This window comes from Hemicordylus capensis, chromosome 4 (genome assembly GCF_027244095.1).
Source record: "Hemicordylus capensis ecotype Gifberg chromosome 4, rHemCap1.1.pri, whole genome shotgun sequence".
NCBI lineage: Eukaryota > Metazoa > Chordata > Lepidosauria > Squamata > Cordylidae > Hemicordylus > Hemicordylus capensis.
Window position 1 is genome coordinate 311,592,986 of NC_069660.1, and position 21,063 is coordinate 311,614,048.

The 21,063-nt window shown below is 44.7% G+C and overlaps 1 protein-coding gene across 4 annotated transcripts in view; it reads right to left on the minus strand.

Moving 5' to 3' along the window:
* The window catches only part of COL22A1 (collagen type XXII alpha 1 chain), a 261,520-nt gene that overhangs the window by 60,896 nt on the left and 179,561 nt on the right, over positions 1-21,063 (minus strand). For all 4 annotated transcript variants that reach the window (XM_053313307.1, XM_053313306.1, XM_053313309.1 and 1 more), the window contains 9 exons: positions 17,852-17,887; positions 16,065-16,109; positions 14,917-14,970; positions 14,273-14,326; positions 10,599-10,643; positions 10,167-10,229; positions 9,607-9,660; positions 3,365-3,406; positions 262-294 (listed from right to left, as the gene is read on the minus strand). In XM_053313307.1, the coding sequence (XP_053169282.1) occupies positions 262-294; positions 3,365-3,406; positions 9,607-9,660; positions 10,167-10,229; positions 10,599-10,643; positions 14,273-14,326; positions 14,917-14,970; positions 16,065-16,109; positions 17,852-17,887 (426 nt within the window). The remainder of the gene's footprint in view (positions 1-261; positions 295-3,364; positions 3,407-9,606; positions 9,661-10,166; positions 10,230-10,598; positions 10,644-14,272; positions 14,327-14,916; positions 14,971-16,064; positions 16,110-17,851; positions 17,888-21,063) is intronic.

Here is a 21,063-nt window from a genome sequence, read left to right on the forward strand (position 1 = left end):
ATTTTGTTTTGGCTTGCCTTCTGTTTAAGCCAGGGGTTCCCCAACCTTGGGTACCCAGATGTTGTTGGACTACAACTCCCATCATCCCCAGCTGCGGACCCCAAGTAACAGCTGAAAACCCATGATTGGGAACCCCTGGCTAAAACAATGAAGCAGGTCTCATTGACTTCTATGGCTGCCATGTAAATGTGTTTCAAGAGTGTGGCTTTTTTTCTATCAGAGCAAGAAAGCAGAGGCCAACAAATTGGATATGATACTTACAGGAACACTGGGACGTGGAGTAAATATGGACACCTAGAAAGGCAACAAAGAAAAAAGGAAGTCATCACCATCACCCAATAATCCTGGTAATTGCCCCGTAACTCATTGTCTCTGCTCTCTATTCCATTGTTCAGAGGAATAAGACAGACTAAGGAAGACTAAACATCTCCCATTCCAAAGCCAAAGAAATGGCCTCTAACATTAAATGTAAATGTCACAGAGTACAATCCACCTGGAAATCCTCCTGTGCCAGACCAAAGGCAATTAATGGGAGCCATGCAAGAGCACGACACTGGGACCTGCACAGCAAAACTTCCTGGTGAGTTTGTGCCTATTAGCTTTGATTTTTCCATCAAAGGAAAAAGAGAGCATGAGGGACCCTCACACTCTCTTTGCACCAGATCATAGAATATATTTTTTTCTGAACATGCACACAGCCCACATATCTGAGATGCAAATGCAAACATGGACATGTGTAATAGGGATGTGCACAAACCGGTTCGGCACTCGCTTCTTGGAGCGCTTGAACCAGTTTGATCAGCTGGTTTTTGAACCAGATCCAAGAGCGGGGGGTGGGTTGCTTTAAGGGACAGAGAAGGTGCTACCTTCCTTTCAGCCTCCATCCTGCCACTTTCCCCAAAACAGCAGGTGCACTGGGCTGCAGCGTTCCTGCTTGCACCCTGAGCAGCATTGACATACTCATGGCCGACGTGCATGCACGGCAGGGTGCAAGCAGGGACGCTGCAGTCCAGCACACCTGCTGTTTTGGAGAATGCCGGCAGGGGGGAAGTGATGGTACGGGGGCTGACAGCTAGACAGTGCCTTCCCTGTCCCTTAAAGCAACCCCCTGCTGGTCTCCCCGGAGTGCATGAACAGTTCTTGCACATCCCTAACATGTAATGTACAATCCAAGCAAGCAGTCACAGATAGGCATCCATTCCTATTATCGTACTGGCTGGGGAAAGGGTCATCAGAATTTTCACGGCTGTATTTGTGAAATCCAGTTCATCTGATACTGTTCTCCATATGAGCAACAGAGAGGAGAGCTGGTCTTGTGGTAGCAAGCATGACTGGTCCCCGTAGCTAAGCAGGGTCCACCCTGGTTGCATATGAATGGGAGACTTGATGTGTGAGCACTGCAAGATATTCCCTCGGGATGAAGCCGCTCTGGAAAGAGCAGAAGGTTTCAAGTTCCCTCCCTGGCTTCTCCAAGATAAGGCTGAGAGAGATTCCTGCCTGCAACCTTGGAGAAGCCGCTGCCAGTCTGTGAAGACAATAGTGAGTTAGATGGACCAATGATCTGACTCAGTATATGGCAGCTTCCTATGTTCCTATGAGCATATGTCTGAGAACAACTGGGGACTTCTCCTGTATGCAGGGGAAACCATTCCCAGAACCAGCCATTAAGACGCCCCCCACCTTTTACCTGCATTTAGTACAAAAAATGGTCATTTCTTCCAGATGGTGCTAAAATCTAATTGTCTCCTATAGGAATGTGTCTTGTCCCAATTTTTGTGCAGCCAGGCTGTTAGGATGGAGATCAATGGTTGTCTATATGCTGTAATGTTATGAATTTCCTTTCTGGGGAAATCATTCTCACCTCCAGAGAAATTACCCCGCACATTTGTTGCTTGTGGAGGCAGTTTGTGTTGTGATGTACCACAACATTGGCATCTCACTATAGAAGGCTCTTACAAATAGCACATGAGTCAGCTGGGATAGTCAATACAATATGACCTCAGGGGACAAGGGCTCTCTGTGGTCTTTGATAAGGTCTACACCCCTAGAGATGTGGAAGCAGGAATAACATTGCAGGACTTTCAGCTTTCAGTGTGCTGTCATGCTTTCATTGTCCTGACTATTGGGCCTGCGGTGGCTGAATTTGCAGTGGTGTAGGTGTTTTAAAATATTTTAGAAGTTCTAAAAATAGAGATAGCCTTTTCTCATGATTGCATGAGAGGGCTTGAGGGGTGGGTGGGTGGGGAAGGCAGCAGAAGCCTGCCTTCCCCACAGCCGATCGGGATGGGGGGTTCTGGGCGTGTGGATCACGTGCCCAGATCGTTCACAGCTGCCACAGGCAGCACGGAGCTGCAGGGATCAGGATGCATCATCCTGGACCCCAGAAATCCCACAATGCACCACGCAAGTGCGTGGTGCATTGTGGGATCTCCCCAGCGGTGGGTGGGAGCCCATCAGTGATTCAGTGCCAGCAGAAAGCAATCAGGTAAGCAGTCAGATAAGCATGCTCGCTCCCTTAACCTCATTCCACACCCAGCTTCTTCGTTGGGTTTGCCGACGAGGCACCGCAGACCACCAGTTGGCTCCTGGCAGTTCTCACGGGCAGCCAAGCCTGGGCATAGCTGCCTTAGCCCGGTCTTGGCTGCTTGTGAGAACAGCCTCAAAGACGACTATAAAATTGTATTGCTGTGAGAGGAATGGAAATGAAAATTGGCAAGAATGTCCTCCAAAGATTACTCCATGGAGTGAGTACAACCATTTGTTCATTGTTACCCAAACCCTGACCCTAACACTTTCCACTGTGCAAAAATGACTGTCATTTTACCCTAACCATAGAGGGGTTGGGTTTAAAGGACAAGTGATAACACAGAGAAATCTGGCAGTGCAACAATGCTACCCCCTCTTTACCATCTCTAGAGGGGTGGATGTTGCCAGAAATCACTATGAGCATTTGTCACCTGAGAAGGTACCAACATTTGTGGGCTTTGATCATGGACTAAAGGGTTATATCAGAATTAAAGTAAAGTGTGCTGTGAAGTCATTGTCGACTCCTGGCGCCCACAGAGCCCTGTAGTTGTCTTTGGTAGAATACAGGAGGGGTTTATCATTGCCGCCTCCCACACAGTATGAGATGATGCCTTTCAGCATCTTCCTATATTGCTGCTGCCCGATATAGGTGCCTACCACAGTCTGGGAAACATGCCAGTGGGGATTCGAACTGGCAGCCTCTGGCTTGCTAGTCAAGTCATTTCCCCGTAGCACTCCATTATTTTTTTTTTATTTATGGCACGTACAGACCTATTAATTACCACAATGGCCATTTCTAAAATTCCCACAATGGCACTCAAAATCCTGTACCACTTACCGTTCCTGGTAAGCCTGGGGGGCCAGCCGGACCAATGTCACCCTAGAAAAGTTAAAAAGAGAATTGACGGGGGTAAAAGCAGGGAACGGAAACCCATCACAATTTCAGCACTTGTGGATTGTGTGGCTATCTCTGAACAAGATGATCATCCACCTTATAGAGAAGGACACTGACTGCTGGGAGAGGTCATCTGGAGCTTTGGCCTGAGGTGTCATCAGTATGAGGCTAACACTCAGTTGTATCTCTCTTTTTCATCAGGTGCAGGGTAGGCAGTGACCAGCCTGAATCAGTGCCTGGATGAAGTGATGGACCAGATGAGGGTGTACAAGCTGAGACTCAATCCAGACAAGACAGAAGTACTGCTGGTGGGTGGTCCCTCTGCCTGGGGGAATGATGTTCAGCCTATTCTAGATGGGGTTGCACTTCCCCTGAAGGACCAGGTTTGAGGGTACTCATCGATCCATCACCGTCACTAGAGGCTCGAGTGGCTTCTGTGGCTTGGAGCGCCTTTGATCAGTTTCGGCTGATACACCAACTATGTGTTTACCTGGATAGAGATAGCTGGGCCACGGTTACTCCTGCTCTTAGATTACTGCAATGCATTGTACCTGGGGCTGCCTTTGAAAACAGTCTGGAAACTGTAGCTGGTACAAAATAGCGCTGCAAGATTATTAACTGGGACTGGACATCTTGAGCATATTATGCCAGTGCTTCATCAGCTGTACTGACTCCCAGTCCATTTCTGGGCCCAATTCCATGTGCTGGTTTTAACCTTTAATGCTCCTTAGGGTCGAACTCCTGCTAACTTGGCAAAGAGGCACCTTTTACTGTGATGATTCTCTTTATTTAGCAGGGGGAGAGTAACTGGCCCTATCCACCCCCAGCACAGTACTTTCAGTGACTGTTGCTGGTGTCGATCTTATGTTTCTTCTAGATTGTGAGCCCTTTGGGGACAGGGATCCATCTTATTTATTTATTATTTCTCTGCGTAAACTGCCCTGAGCCATTTTTGGAAGAGTGGTATAGAAATCGAATGAATGAATGAATGAATGAATGAATGAATGAATGTATAAGGCTTGGGACTCAGTTTCCTGAGAGAGCCCCTTGCCTCATATATCCCGACCCGGACCTTAAGATCTTCTGAGGCCCTCCTCTGAGTGTCCCTGCCAAATGAGGCGAGGGGGATGGCTAGAAAGAGGCCTTTTCGGTGGTTGCATTCCGTTTATGGAATAGTCTCCCCAGTGAGGTTTGCCTGGCTGCATCACTTTGTTCTTTTAGATGCCAAGTTAAGACCTTTTTATTCACCCAGGCTTTTAAAAAGTTGATTTTTAAAACTGATTTTTAAAAAATGTTTTAAAATTATTGTGTATTGCATTTTGTATTTTCTTTTGTTGTTTTGTGATTTCTTGTCATGTGTTTTTATATGATGTTGTAATGCTCTGTTGTGAGCCGCATTAAAATGTTATGGGAGGACTATTCAATAAAGTTTTATCATCATCATCTATTATTATTATAATTATATCATCATCACCATATTAGTTTTTCTGGGTGTCACTTCATGTTGCTGCTTTAGAGCTTAAGCCAGTGGTGGGGGCTCCAGATGTTGCTGAACTACAACTCCCATTGGCCCCAACTACAATTTATTGTGGCTGGGGATGATGGGAGTTGTAGTTCTGCAACATCGGGAGGCCCCCAGGTTGGGAACCACTGGCTTAAGCCCCTTGAGGCAGGGCCCTGTGTCATGCACATTCAATGATAGCAGCTGGATTTCTCCACACAGTTGTGTGTGGGTATGTGATGGTATATGGCAAGCCTTCCCAACTTAGGCCCCTCAGCTATTTTTGAACCACAACCCACATAAACCCCATCCACAGCGGCCAATAGCCAGTCATGATGGGAATTGTAGGCCAACATCTGCACATGGGCCGAACTTGAGCATCCCTGGCATAGAGCAAGGCAAGTGTGACCCAGATAGCACTCACCATAAGCTCTCTCTGCAGTCACATTTCTTTCAGTTTATACTGAAATTCAAAGGTGTCTGCAAACCACAGAGTGTTGAAGAAGACAAATCTCTTAAATGGAAGTGGTGCAATAACTTCCCGCCCTAATTGTTCTGCTTTTTCCAACTCCTGAATTCATCTCAGATGTCGCACGGAACCACAGATAAAGCCTGGTTGTGTACAATGTCCCGGGGAACATCCCCTCCTCCCTGCCTTCATGGGCATCTTCTTCTGATTTAGGTTACAATAAACCAAGGTCATCTGTGACATCTGACCGACCAATCTTGGTTTTTACTAACCTACTTATAGGAAATAAACAGCAATCTATGTTCAGTTGCTGCATGCAGCCTGGTTGTGTACAATGTCCCGGGGAACATCCCCTCCTCCCTGCCTTCATCGGCATCTTCTTCTGATTTAGGTTACAATAAACCAAGGTCATCTGTGACATCTGACCGACCAATCTTGGTTTTTACTAACCTACTTATAGGAAATAAACAGCAATCTATGTTCAGTTGCTGCATGCAGACATAACACTCCACAGCTGGAACCCCGGTTATGAGGAGTCAAACTCACTACAAACTGAGGGTTCAAACTGGAGTCTGTGGAGTGAAATTTTGGGTCGCTGGATGAGAGGGACTGGAGTTGCACGCATTCGAACATAACAGTACAGAAACCACTGGCCCCTGCAACTCTGGTTCTGCGTAACATGTGAATGAGGCCAACATTTGACTTCCATTTAACCATTCAAAAGGCACATTGACATAGACCTTAAACATAGATAAAGGCAAAGCATAGCTCAGCAGTGTTTTATTGAGGATCAGTCATACACCACAGCAGCAGCTGCTCATGCCAGATCCCTGCTGAAACCAAACAAGGTGTCTGACTAGTTTGTCATGAACAGAAACTGAACATTTGCTTGTTGTTGCTCAATCCACACTGAGCAGGTGCAGTGAGTCTCCCATCGGCTCTAGAACACTGACCTCCTTAGGGTCGGATTGAATGAAATTCTGGAGATCTGTGATCAGAGGATCTCCTGACTTTAAGTAAAAAACAACACATTCCTCCCAACCAAAAAATGGAAAAAAGAAAAGAAAAAGCAATGTGATTACATTACACAGGACGGCGGGTTTAATGGTATCCTCACGTGACATTTTCCCAATATAATTCAGGCCTCCGAACTTCTATTAGCCTTGATTAGGGAGAGCTTATAGGTAAACATATGGGATATGAGATGGCATAAGTTTAATAATGCTCACCAGCTGGAAGGGACCAATGGGCTGCATCCATCTCTCCCAGTGGTAAGCAATTAATTCATTGCCTGAGTGCGCTCTCTCTCTCTCGGAGCAAGGGAGAGAAAGAACACCCAGCGGGCAAGGGGCTGCATTGCACACCCAGCTGATGAGCACTTCATGTTCTGGGTGTGTAAGGGGGTCAAAGAAGTGCCCCATTCCCCCTTGCCAAATGGTTGCGACACCCAAAGTTTCTCCTTATGAAGAATCCTACTTATAAGGAATGGAGGTATTATGGGAGCAAGGCTACAGATCTCCTATAAATGTTACTGGATTATCTTCAAAACAGCACTTTGTGCAAATTAGACAGGGCCATCAGTCCAACCTTGTGAATGACCCAAAAATACATTGTATGTGTTCAGGGCAGCAAAATCTACTTCTGCAGAAAACTCCATGGTTAAAAGGAAGACCTAGGCTTAACTAGATGAAAGGAACATCACTCTTGCAGAAATGGACAACAGAGTTACAAAACAGAGCACTGAAGACGGGTGAGGAAGAAGTGCATACAAGAGATAGGCAGTTCTAGGATTGTGCTTGGTATCATCACAAATTAGACCATTTCTGGGTTCAGATGTAATAGGGAACCAGAGGCAGAGCACCCAGAGGTCCCCAAACCTGAATGCTCACACCCTAACCCAACCCAAGGGTTCATTCACCAAACTCCAATTTGAACCCTCAGATTGTAGTGAGTTTTGCTGCTTGGGTCTCCGGTTTGTAGCTGCCTCCATTACGTTTGATTCCTCTGCCAACTAAGCAAAGAAGCACCTCTTTAAGTGGTGATTCTCTTTATTTAGCAGGGGGAGACCAACTGGCCCTCTCCATCCCTAGTACAGCAGCCCTCCAATGGCTGTTTCTGGTGTCAGTCTCATGTTTCTTTTTTTAGATTGTGAGCCCTTTGGGGACAGGGAGCCATTTTATTTATTTATCTATGTAAACAGCTTTGAGGACTTTTGTTGAAAAGCAGTATATAAATCTTCATCATATTTGTATTCATAATTCAGTTATGGAGGCAGCATTTTGCAGGACTGGAGTTAAGGAAAGGAAGCTCCTCCCTCTCTCTATCCTGATTGGCTGCCATGGCTGTCCATCAACCAAAGAAGGAAGCCTGTTGCAGGAGGAAGCTCAGCAGCCAGTTTCCCCTCCTTGCTACAGTCCCTCAAACTGCAGAGAAGAGGTCAGCACTTACATCTGAATTTGGGGTGGGGGTGGAACTGTGAGTCCATTGGAGCCTCGGTTCCATATTACGTCTGAAATGGGCCAGAATGGGGATGGAAAGGAGTCATAATTGGGGAGAGGAAAGGTGAACAAGGTTCAGCATCAGCTGCCTCTAGAAAATGGGAAGTGGTTCACTCAGAGATTACCAAAGGGCAGAAAATGACAGAGAACAATTAAGAACACTTGAATGATGGACATGGATTAATTGAGAGCTGAAGTAAGCAAACAACTGGAAAGCACTTCTGAAAAAGTGTTTGCAACATGTCAGGTACCCAGGTCCACTGGCCAGCAAGATCCTGTCTCCAGCAACTTGGAAAGTAACCCATCACAGAAGCAGAGAGGGCAACAGGATGCTAGTTTGGAAGTGAAAAAGGAGTGTTTCATGGGTTTGCTCAGTGATAAGTTGCCCAGGGTGAGAGAGAATAGTAGGTATCTTGGGGCTATTTAGTTGTCCTGATAACTGAGTAAAGAAGCATCTTTTAAGTGATGGATCTTTTATGTTTAGCATAGGGAGAGCATTGACCTTTATTCAAAATGGCCTGGTATCCTTCCAGTAGCTGCTGCTGGTGACTCCCTTGTGTTTCTTTTGAGACTGTGAGCCCTTTTGGGTCAGGGAACCATCTTCTCATTCTCTTTGTTATGTAAATAGCTTTGTGAACTTTTCTTTGAAAAGTGGTCTATACATATTTTCAATAATAATACAAAATAGCAGGGGATAGGCTCCCTAGGACTGCTTGTTTCTTACGACTAGCAGCATTCTGGGATGTGTTAATATCCTAGGTTAGAACTGTGTTCAATTCCTTCATCAAATCAATGATGTCAGGAGTACTGAATCAGGGCCTGACCTTCAGGGTTGTTCATTCCAGCGCTGTGCTGAAAAAAGAACTGGGCTTTCTCAGTGGTGGCACATGTAGTGTATGTCACCTCCAAAGGGTGTCCTGCTCCAGGCACTAGTTATTTATTTATTTATTTGATTGATTGATTGATATACCACCCTTCCAAAATGGCTCAGGGCGGTCTACAATTAAAACACTGCCACAGTCACTTCCATGACCATGGATACACCAGACCATGGACAGCTCCCAGGGCAACTGGTCAGGACCATGGTCAGAGCTGATCAGAAGAACTCAGAACTGGGATTCACAACAAAAGAGGAAATTATAGGCCAGTCTCCAAACTCCCATGGTTGGGCAAGGTGATTGAGAGAGTGGTGGCTGACCAGCTCCAGGTGGTTTTGGCAGAAAGTGATTATCTAGACCCATTTCAAACTGGCTTTAGAGCAGGCTAATGTGTTAAGACAGCCTTATGGATGACCTTTACCAGGGAATCAACAGAGGGAAACCTTCCAAGGTTTTTAAATTGCTCTTAGGTGGTTTTTAACTGTTGTAAAGTTTGTTTTTATATCGTTTTAAGCTGATTGATTTAAATGGTTGTTTGTTTGTTTTCCCTTTTGGTTGTTATATACTACCCAGAGCCTTTGGATGGATAAGGAGGTATAGAAATGTAAAGAAAGAAAGAAAGAAAGAAAGAAAGAAAGAAAGAAAGAAAGAAAGAAAGAAAGAAAGAAAGAAAGATTCAGATGACATATTGTATGAGCATACAGATATGCTACAAGCTGGATGGTGGAACACTAAGTAAATAAAATGAAATCATATGTACATGCAAGATCACACATAAGTTGTACTTATGCAGATGCACATGAAGACCTTGGAATCATTTAAGTTGCTATGAGACTCACCTTGTCACCTCTTTCACCTTTGAAGCCAGGAAGTCCTGCTCTTCCTTTTTCACCCTGGAAGGCAAGAGGACAAATACAGGTGTTTATTTGATCATATGAGACACCGAGGCTATTCTAATGATCAGCAAAAATCGGGCTAGCCTCTGCTAGCCCAATTTTTGCTGAATGTCAGAACCACCGGGCTCGCAGCCGAGCCCGGTGGTTCTGGAGCGGCAAACCCGCTCTGGAACCCCTGGTAAAAAGCAGGTTTGCGGAGCGAGCGCAAACCTGCTTTTTACAAACGTGAGTAGCCGCAGCGTGCCTCCATGCTGCGCCTACTCATGAGTAGACCCCCGGCCGGGAGGTGAAAAGCAGTTATAGCACCAGTTGTGAAATCAAAAGATCATGGCTTGACATCAATTAACAGGAAAGCCTTTAATAGGCTGTTAACAGGCCTGCCCATTTGTGTTTGGATTTGTGTGAAAGGCTAGCCTAAATCAGCTTTACAACAGAAATCACTTCACATTCAAAATTTTGCAAAGATCCAGGCAAAATTGAGCAACACCCCGCAAACTCCTCACCTGATCTCCTTTCTCTCCTCTTAATCCTGGTAAACCAGATGGTCCTGGAAGGCCAGCCTCACCCTAAGGCAAGACACACAAAGAGGAACAAGCTCAGACAACAGTACATTGCTTATACCAAGCCCCAACCACCGGCATCTCACACAGTTACTGTAGTGTAGTATAACCATCAGTGTGTTACCCCATATCTACACTTCGGGACCCAAGGAAAACTCTATGGATTTCTTGAGGCTGGATGGCTAAACAGGCTTGAAGGCCTTCTTGCTGATGCAAAATCAACTTTCCAGTGTTGGCTGGAACTCCAAGAGGGAGATGGGGTTTGCCTGATGCTGTAGCGATTCTCACCTGACCTCAATACAGCTCTGGCTTGGAATGAATTTTAACAGGCAATTCTTACCCTCTCACCCATGATACCAGGTAGGTACCACTTACCCTCTCACCCATGATACCAGGTAGGCCAGGGTCCCCTGCTTCACCCTGGAAGTAAAGAGAGAAAACAAAAGGCTTACAGTGGAATATGTGCGGCAATCAATGGCTATACTTTTTAAAAACAGAAGCACTCAGAGAAAAGTGGGGAGACCGGGGGAGGATTGAGTGATGTCTTTAATCATCTTCTGTGCAAGGAACAACTTATTGCATACTTGCCTGTATTTTCAAGGTTCCTTTGCTTGCATTAAGAGCATGGAAGGGGAAATTGTCAGATACACAGGAAACACAGGAGACAACTATTCAGATACTTTTCAGTTACTCCCTGCCCCACCCCATCAACACAGATACTTAGGGTTATGATAGAGAATTTTTCCCATTAGCATTTTCAGTTACCTCTACAAGTTACTTTGGCAACTCACTTACTTAGAGAGGGGAAATATAGAAATAAATTGTTATGGGCTGACAAGATGAGGAAGGTTACTCAAAGCAGTCCCACTGAAATTAAAGGGGGGGAGAAACAAGTTAGGGATAACCTAACTCAAGGATAGGCAACCAATTAAAAGGACTTGTGAGTTCAAGGGTAGGCAGCCTTGCTAACTGGGCAAAGAGGCACCTTTTACTATGGTGATTCTCTTTATTTAGCAGGGGGAGAGTAACTGGCCCTATCCACCCCCAGCACAGGACCTCCAGTGACTGTTGCTGGTGTGTGTCTTATGTTTCTTTTTCGAATGTGAGCCCTTTGGGGACAGGGAGCCATCTTATTTGTTTTATTTCTCTTTGTAAACCGCCCTGAGCCATTTTTGGAAGGGTGGTATATTAATCGAATTAATAATAATAATAATAATAATAATAATAATAATAATAGTAATGATGATGTTGAACCAGAACTCCCATAATCCCCAGCTACAATAAATTGTGATTGGGGGTTGATGGGAGTTGTAGGCAACATCAGCTGGACAGCTAATGCTGCCTACCCTTGGCCTATCTAGCCCTTGTAATAGGTTGCTGACCCTTGAGTTAGGCAATTCCTAACCCCCCCAACCTTTAATTTCAATGGGACTACTTTGAGTAACTTTCCTCATCATGTCAGCCATTATTTTTAAAAGATCATAAGCATGATCTGGGTAAATTTCTGTGTTATAATGCCCCATTGAGTTCATTGGATAATAACCGTTGTGCTTAGACAACTGCATTGGACTTAAAATGGCTTTAGAAGGAACATTAACTGCATTGTGCTCTATACATAAATAACCATTTTTTTGAAGGGCTTGAATGGCCATCTAATCATCAGGAAGGAACTGTGAAGTTTTTAGAAATGGCATTTTCCCTTCTGGTGAAATAGGAACGATTAGTAAATTACTTTTTGTGGTCAACTGAAAACCCACAAAGTTGTTGGTTTGCTTTGCCATGAGATGTTGTTGCTGAAATTGTACTGTCATTTTATGAGCCTTTTAATTTGCCTTAAAGTTTTCATTTATTACTGAGGAAATGTTGGCGCAGACACAATTTTCACTCCGAAGTCTATTAAAATGAATATTCAACCTGAAAGTGCAAACTGGAAAGCAATGAAAGGCTTTGGGCCAGATAACTAGAGTCTAAGGCCAATACACAATGCTCTCACATCTTTCCTTCCTTTTGATGAACTTCCTTGGCCAGCTCCTTCCATTCTACTGTCGGGTAAAGGAGCTACAGTAGAGCAAAGTGGAGTGGGAAGTGAAAAGTCCTGGGGTGGGGCTGGGGGTGGGGAGTTGGGGGGTGCCAATGCAGTTGCACAAGCGGGAAAGAGTTGGCAATGAAAACAACTGAATAAACAGTAAATCTTCTCTTAGTTTAGAATATTTTCAGGAGATCTTTTTATGTCCCCAGTGCTGCTGAGAAATCAGTACTTCCAGGCTGAACATTGAAAGGCAGAATATTTGGTTCAGCCCTACCCTGGTATAATTTACCTGTGACTGAAGCTTGAGGATAGATTATATGACTGCATTCACCTGATTCAGACATTATGCTGTATGAGTGTACAGATGTCTGTACACTCATGTATGTGTTTGTATGAATGACTGTACCTGTGTTCAAAGTAAACCTGGATACAGGCTTTTCAAATGCAGGGTACAGATAAGACATTTTATTTATTTATTTATTACATTTTTAAACCACCCAAAATGCAAGTTCTCTGTTCTTCTATACCTGTGTTCAGCAGAATATGTGAATGACCCTACCTGTGTACAGATCTGTATCTGCATACTAGGGGTGTGCAATTTGGGTTTTTGGTGATTTGGTTCGGGACCCGAACCGAATCACCCCCGTTCTGTTCTGTGCCCAAATCTGGGCTACCCGAATCATCCCTGATTCGGCTCGGATTCGGATTAAATCCAAATCTGAATTGAGTCGGAAGAAAAACAGGTCCCAGGGGTAAAATAGTGGTGTGGGGTGGTAGTGCCCAATTGTTGGAGGCTACCACCCAAATTTCAGGGGAATTGGGCAAAGGGCTGATTTTGGGGAAATTTTTGAAGTTTTAGAGTCTTTGGGGCAGATCAGGGGCATAGCATGGGATCTGGGCAAAAAGAGTGGGGTGGGGTGGTAGTGCCTAATGGGTGGAGGCTACCACCCCAATTTCAGAGTGATTGGACAGAGGGCTGATTTTTGGGGAATTGTTGAAGTTTACGCGTCTTTAAGGTTTTTCCCCATAGAGAAGCATTGAGGTGTCAGCAAATGTATAGCTTCATGCGGGGGGCAACAGGGTGGCCTAGAGCAGTGTGGGGTTGGTGGTAGTGCCAGGTAGGGTCAAGGAAGCTAGCTGAATTTTTTCAAAGGATTTGGGCAGAGGGCTGATTTTTGGGGAATTGTTAAAGTTTACATGTCATTAAGATTTTCCCTCATAGGGTATACATGGAGCTTTCAGCAGCCCCATAACTGCACTTGGGGGGTGCTGGGGTGGCCTGGAGCGAGTGGTAGTGTAGTGCACATAAGGTGCCAACCACCCCCATGGGTTTCTAACCCATGGGGTACAGGGTTCTGTTGTTTCAGAGCCCCTGGTGGCGCAGTGGTAAAACTGCTGCCCTGTAACCAGAAGGTTACAAGTTCGATCCTGACCAGGGGCTCAAGGTTGACTCAGCCTTCCATCCTTCTGAGGTCAGTAAAATGAGTACCCAGAATGTTGGGGGGCAATATGCTAAATCATTGTAAACCGCTTAGAGAGCTCCGGCTATAGAGCGGTATATAAATGTAAGTGCTATTGCTATTGCTATTGCTATTCTGAGTGTGGATTCTATGATAGCAAATTAGAGTGGATTCATGGTGTTTCATTGAAAATCTCCATGTATAACCTATGAGGAAAAACCTTAAAGACGCGTAAACTTTAACAATTCCCCAAAAATCAGCCCTCTGCCCAAATCCTTTGAAAAAATTCAGGTAGCTTCCTTGACCCTACCTGGCACTACCACCAACCCCACACCCGAATTTTTCGGGCATGAATCAGGGGTGATTTGACCCGGCCCCGAAAAATATCGGGGGACATCGGGGGTGATTCGGTTCGGACCCGAATCAACCAAAATTGCTCCTTTTGGGCACAGATTGATCTGTGCCCAAAATTTTTTGCACATCCCTACTGCATACCCTGTCCACTCGTTGAACATAAGATATGAATGGACCTATCATCTGTGTGAAATGCATGTTTTTACCTTGGGCCCGATCTTTCCAGGAAACCCATCCTCTCCCCTTTCTCCTCGTTCTCCCTGTAAGGAACACAAGCAAAGGAATACAATTCATACAATTATTATCTAAAGCCAAACCTAGATGCTAAGGGGCAAATATGTATGTCACAACCCTATTAACCTTAACACTATTAATAATTATTAATAACACTATTATTAATGGTCAACATTTACAAAAGAGGATCAGTGGGCAGGCAAGAGGGTTCCTTAATTCTGATTCTACCCTGTACATGTCTCCCTGGTCATTTCAATAGGCTTTTTCCCCAACACAAGACTCCAAAACTGGAAATGGGGCCAATAGAAGAAAAAATGGCTTTCAGAGACATCTGTAGGGAAGACCCATTGAGCCTATGGGGGGTGCTGATGAGCACCCTCCTTCCTGTCCATCCCATATTCCCATTACTTTGTGAAATGATGGTTTGGGAACTTGGATTTTCCAAGAAGATATCCAGTTCCACCCTAACAACAACATTATCTACTGAACATCAAGTCGAGACCTTTTTATGGCTTCAAGGTATTTAGCTGCAAATGATGTCATATATTTGGGGCGTCATTTTTTCTCCCCAGTAACATGTGGAACACATAATTGCACTTTACATATCAAAACCTACTTTGGATCCAGGAAGTCCAGGCAACCCATCCAGGCCAGCTTTGCCAGGTAAGCCCTAAAACAAAAGAAAATGATTGTAGAGTCCAGATATGCGCTGGTCTGTTTTGTACAGGATGCAGGAAGAAGTGTGTCTATGTCTCTGTGTGTTGAGTAGGTGGACATGTATGAAAGAAAGGACTCAAGAGAGTGCAACAAATGTGTTTATGATCATGAGCCAGAAAAGGCTCCGGACAGACTCACATACTCTCTGTCTCATTCATGCACAAGCCAAGAAGACTGCCATCTTACCTTTGTGGTCTGTTAAAACCAAAAGTTCCCCCATTATGCCAAAGCTCAGGAAATGGTGGTTTCTTTAAGCAGTTTAGACACTTTAAACAATTAGTTAACATGCCATGATATCTTACCAGGCTGTCATATCAAGATTAGATCCTGGTTTGATATTCTGGACTGTTAGCGGAATGTGGTTTGTCTAAACCACAGTTTCCTGAGTCTGGACCAAATGGGAAACTGCAGTTGAAACAAAAGGAAGCTTTCAATCTTCTCCTCTAACTTTCAACGGAGGGAGGGAGGGGAGGGGAAGTGTGCAAGTCTGAGGCTTGTGCTGGCTTATGCTCATAACACACACACCCAGGCTGCATGCATGCACACGTGCGCGCACACACACACACACACTCCAGCCACAGAGCTCTTTTCCTAACCCTAACAAATATGGATTCTTTATTTAGCTTTACGTCCTACACTTTCTTCACTATGAGACCCACCGCCCATTGAGGTCAACTGAGGAGGTCCATCTCCAGTTACTGCCAACTCATCTGATGGCTACACAGAGACAGGCCTTCTCGGTTTTTGCCCCAAGATTGTGGAATGCGATTCCCACTAAGATACGATCTTCCCCATCTCTGGCAATTTTTAAAAACATCTAAAAACCCATCTTTTTTAACCAAGCTTTCTCAGCCTTTTAAAATTTTTGGTTTTAATTTTGTGATTGATTTTAAATAGTTGAATTGTTTTAACTTTTTATATGTGTTTTGAATGTTTTATGTTAACCACCCAGAGACAAAGGTTTGGGTGGTATATAAATGTGATGAATAGATAAAAATAAATAAATGTATATCTTGTGAAGACAAAAGCACCCATTGAGGCACTTACGGGTGGTCCAGGTTGTCCATTTCTGCCAATTTCTCCTGGAAGTCCCTAAATAGAAACAAAAATAAAATCAGATCTTGGCTTTCACAGTGTAATCATATGTGCTGTCCCGTCACCCAACCATACAAAAAGAGCTAGAGTAGAAGAATCTTTAGGATAATTAGCTGTGAAGAAGAAGGTTTCTGCTTCAGCTTCCTGCAGCCATGAATTCACAAGGTGGCCTACAGCCAGTCACTCTTCTTTCAGCCCTCCTCATTTGTAATATGGGACAAGCACCACCATGTACCATAGGAACATAGGAAGCTGCCATATACCGAGTCAGACCATTGGTTGATCTAGCTCAGTATTGTCTACACAGACTGGCAGCAGCTTCTCCAAGGTTTCAGGCAGGAATCTCTCTCAGACCTATCTTGGAGAAGCCAGGGAGGGAACTTGGAACCTTCTGATCCTCTTCCCAGAGTGGCTCCATCCCCTGAGTGGAAGATCTTACAGTGCTTACACTTCTAGTTTCCCATTCATATGTAACCAGCGCGGACCCTGCTCAGCTAAGGGGGCAAGTCATGCTTGTTACTACAAGACCAGATCCCTTGCAGAGCTCTTGTAAGGATGAAAGGTAAAGTGTGCCGCTGAGTCGGTGCCGACTCTTGGCAACCACAGAGCCCTGTGGTTGTCTCTGGTAGAATACAGGAGGGATTTATCATTGCTATCTCCTGTGCAGTGTGAGATGATGCCTTTCAGCATCTTCCTATATCACTGCTGCCCGATATAGGTGTTTCCCATAGCCGGGGAAACATACCAGCAGGGATTCGAACTCACAACCTCTGGCTTGCTAGTCAAGTCATTTCCCCGCTGCGCCATTAGGGGGCTTCTTGTAAGGATTACAAGGAGATAATAATTTCAAGCCCTTAAAGCACTGGGGAAGAGCTTTAAGTGCTATCATAAATACGAATGTTGACTGTTTTTCCTCCCACCATGCTCACTAACAACTTCTCTCCCCATCCTGTTTCCAGCAGGAAATGGCATTTGAGCATGTGCCGATGACACCTTGAGTGGTCAGAACTCAGACCTGACCACTCAAGATGGCATCCACACATGCTCAAACACCATTTCCTGCTGGGAACAGGGAACTTCCTGTTTCTAAGCAAATGCACTTGGTCAAAGAGCGCCCCTCTGGGGTGGCGGGGGGCAGCAAAGGTGTAACGGAGGGGCAGGTAAGACCTGCCTTCCTCCTTTTAAAGTGCCTGCTCTCTGCTGCCCCGGATGTGCATGGAACATTTCATGCACACTCCTACCCATTGGCAAGCAGCTGGCTCCTGATCAGAATGTGGGGAATATGTGGTTATCTGCATAGAAATGAAAGAACAGGCGTGCCGATAATGTTTTGTCTTTCACCATGTCCATATAGTTCTTACCATGTCCATCTTGTCCTTCTGCAGCAAAGATATGGGGTATCTTTGGGAGATATGGGGTGGGAGAGAAGAAGGTGGCAGACAGCCCAGGGGCCTATCTTCATGTCTTGTCCCAGAGCCCACGTCAACCTTGCTATGCCCCTGAAGGGGCTATTCTAGTGCAGGGGCTTCCAATAGTGGGCCCTTATGTTGTTGGACTATGATGGTGTTAGACTATATCTCCCATCATGCCCACAATGGCCATTGTGGCCAGGGATTATGGGAGTTCAACAACATCCGAGGACCTGGCTGCAAAGCCCTGCTGTAGCATTACATAATCATCAAATTTTAGCAATCATCAAAATAGCAGTCATCAACTTTTAAGTCAACAAACTTTCTTACTGGAGGACCAGCGACTCCAGGAGGACCTGGGGAACCCTATGCAAAAAATACATAAAAGAGAGTCACATAAACGTCCACTGACTTATCATCTCATCCGTGCAGTTATGTCCCCCCGCCCCCAGGTTCACTCACAGAACCTGTGGATCCTTGTAATAGCGACAAGTCAGGAGATGAATACAACCACCAGGAATTATTTTCCCTTCACTTTAGCTCTATTGTGGGAATAGCTCTCTTTGAGATAGGGAAATGATTGTGAGGAAAGCTCCACCGAGCTTCTTTGAGCTGCAGCTGTCTTGGGAGAGTGGGGGGGAGCAACGGTAAGAGCAGCAGCAGCAGCAGCAAGACATTTCCCCTGTAAATAGGGAGGGATGGTGGCAATGTCATCGGTCTGTAAGACATTCACATTCAAACCAGTGATGAACCAATCCAGAAGCAGCTGCACCGGTGTCAGCATATGGCAATCTTGGACAGATCCTGAAGCTATTCCCGCGACCAGGAGAGATCAGGCTAAGGGAGCCTAGCTTGATTTCTCCTGGTTGTCTGCTGCCACGGGAGATGTGCGGTTCCCGGCAGAAACCTACCAAAATTACCCCTCCCCTTAAACGAGGTTAGCGGAGTGAGCAGAGACCCCCTCCGGGAGGCTAAAACAAGGGTCTCGGGAGGCTAAAACAAAACCTGTGCACTCACGCGGGGCATCCGGGAACTTCCGGGGTCCACCTGTCCCCGATCCCCGTCACCCCTGCCGGCTCCCTGCCTGTGTACGGGGAAAGCGGGCTAAGCCTGTTCTCCCTGCACTAACCCTAACGATGCTTCACACTATCATGTGAAGTGCCTCACTGAGTCTGAAGCACTCCAAGGCGGGGGTAGTTGTAATGTCTGCCTTGCCCTTCCTGAGAGGATTGGACCCAACCAGCAACTGGCAATGCTATGTTGGGCACTGTGTCCGTGGGGCGGGTGTGTGTGTGTGGTGGACATCAGTAACTGGCTAGAGCTTTGTGGTTGCTGTTGTTGACCCAAAGGAACCTGTACCCACCATCGGAAATCACTACCCCTGTGAGATGTAAACTCAAGATTTAGCTGTGGCCCACGTGGACCTCACCTAATTAATGCTAAGGCACAAGTCAAGAGGTGCTGAGAAGTGTCCAGAATACATCATGGATTGGCCAACCCAATACAGGGATGCTTCAGGATGTTGTGCAAACATGACTCAAGAAAACGGCAACTGATATGGGTATTTTGACTCCAGATGTAAACTGAGTTTAAATTACTGCATTGGTCATAGTTTCTCCTAGGAAACAATGGAAATTGAAATGTTGCCAGGGTGCTGAGAATCCCTATTCGTTAACATTGACACCTAATAGAACTACAATTTCTAGATATCCTTGGCTGGAAGCCATGACAACTTATTCAATTATTTATTCATTAAATTTCTATACCATCCAACCAAAATGGCTCTTTTTCTATAAGCAAAAACAATTATAATAAACAATTATTAAAAGAGTGAAAACAGTTTAAAACCATGTAAAAACTACTAAAGGGCAGGCAGGCTAAAAAATCTGTTTCGGAGTTTTTGAGAGGCCATTAAAGATGTTGGGCCTTTGATTGCATCTCAAATATAACCTGATTCTTTGTTTTGAGAGAAGAATTTAGCAACCATAAATAGTAAATAGTATGAAAGATCACAGAATGTGGGACTCTTGCAGATAAATGCATAAGCACATTGATGCTTTAAGGAAACAATGAAAGGGAGACAGAAGAAAAAAAGTGTAAGGAACAAAAATGAAGGCTACAAAGATGTTTGAAGCAGTTTAGAGAAACTAAAAGTTGTACAGATTTATGCCTTGAAAACATGCTAGCAAATGTCTTAAGAGAAGACAGAATCTTGCCACTAGAGGGGGCAAAATGACCAGAAATTGGATCAAGATCACCATTGCACACAGAATGGAGCTTAGGTTTGAGTTGCAAGGAAACCTTCTCTATTTGTCATTTAACTTGTTTCTGTTTGTTTTGTGTATAGCCCTATTCAGACATTCTGTTGTCTGTACAGATGTCTCTGCATCCGTACATGCTTTTGTATGAATGACTGTTCCTGCATTCATTTTAAATGGGAACCTGGGTACACCCCCCACCCCCAATACAGGGTATATTCGTTTTATAGGAAGCATATTACTGTACATGTGTTCAACATGGCACATGAATAACTGTGCCTGTGTACAGATTCATACCTGTGTTCACTATACACTCATTGTACAGGTGTTGAACATCATGTCTGAATAGGGCTTATGAGTTCAATATTTCAAAATTCTGTCTGTCAAGCTGATCACTTATTCTCTCCTGGACTTTCTGCGTGACATGATTTAAAATCATGACCTGGACTTCCTTTCATGATTTGATTTTTAAAAATATAAGGATTTGAATTGAGCAGTTTTATTTTATGAATTCTGGGAACTGCTTTAAAGACCAGTAAAAGGGGATTATTAGATGTCTAATAGTTAAGGCTTACTTCTGAGTAAACATGAATAGGACCAGGCTGTAAATCTCACACAAACTGGTCATGAGCATGCATTTAGACCCCTTTGCATCCCTTGAGATCCCTCAGCACAAATACAACTCCACGTACAGCTTCGTAAGCATGGATAGTGCTATATTAACTACTACTATTTCCATCACCACCAGCTTTATCTTTCTTTTAAAAGGGCTTTACTTCAGCAGGGAATTTGCAAGAAGGTTAGTGAGGTGCTTGAAGGCTTATGCAATTTTTTTAAAAAGCTATGGTAAGTATTATATATATTGTCTGCTCAAATCTGGCCTTGAAATATATAATGGGAGGAAAATCACAGCACAATGCTAAATACTTGGCCATTCCAAAGTGGCTGCAGCCCAGGGCAGCTGGCCAGCTTACCTTTTTAATCATCTCAAGCACACACAGGAACCTAGTCCCAGGTTATTTGGCAAGGAGGACGTCTGTGCCAAAGGCTGGCCTTCTTGGAGAAAATAAATGGCTTTCTCTACCAAACAAAACAATAATAGCTTTGAATTGCCCAGAGGCTCTAAGCAAGCTGAGCATGGCTGGATCTGTGCATAGTAGATTCCTCTGGAGAGCACTGCAGGTTTTCAGCAGGAAGGCAAGGGGCTATTTATTTAACTTTGCATTTAAATAGAAGAAGGGTACTCCTTTGGGATTTCTTGGCTCATGATGGAAAGGTTTAATT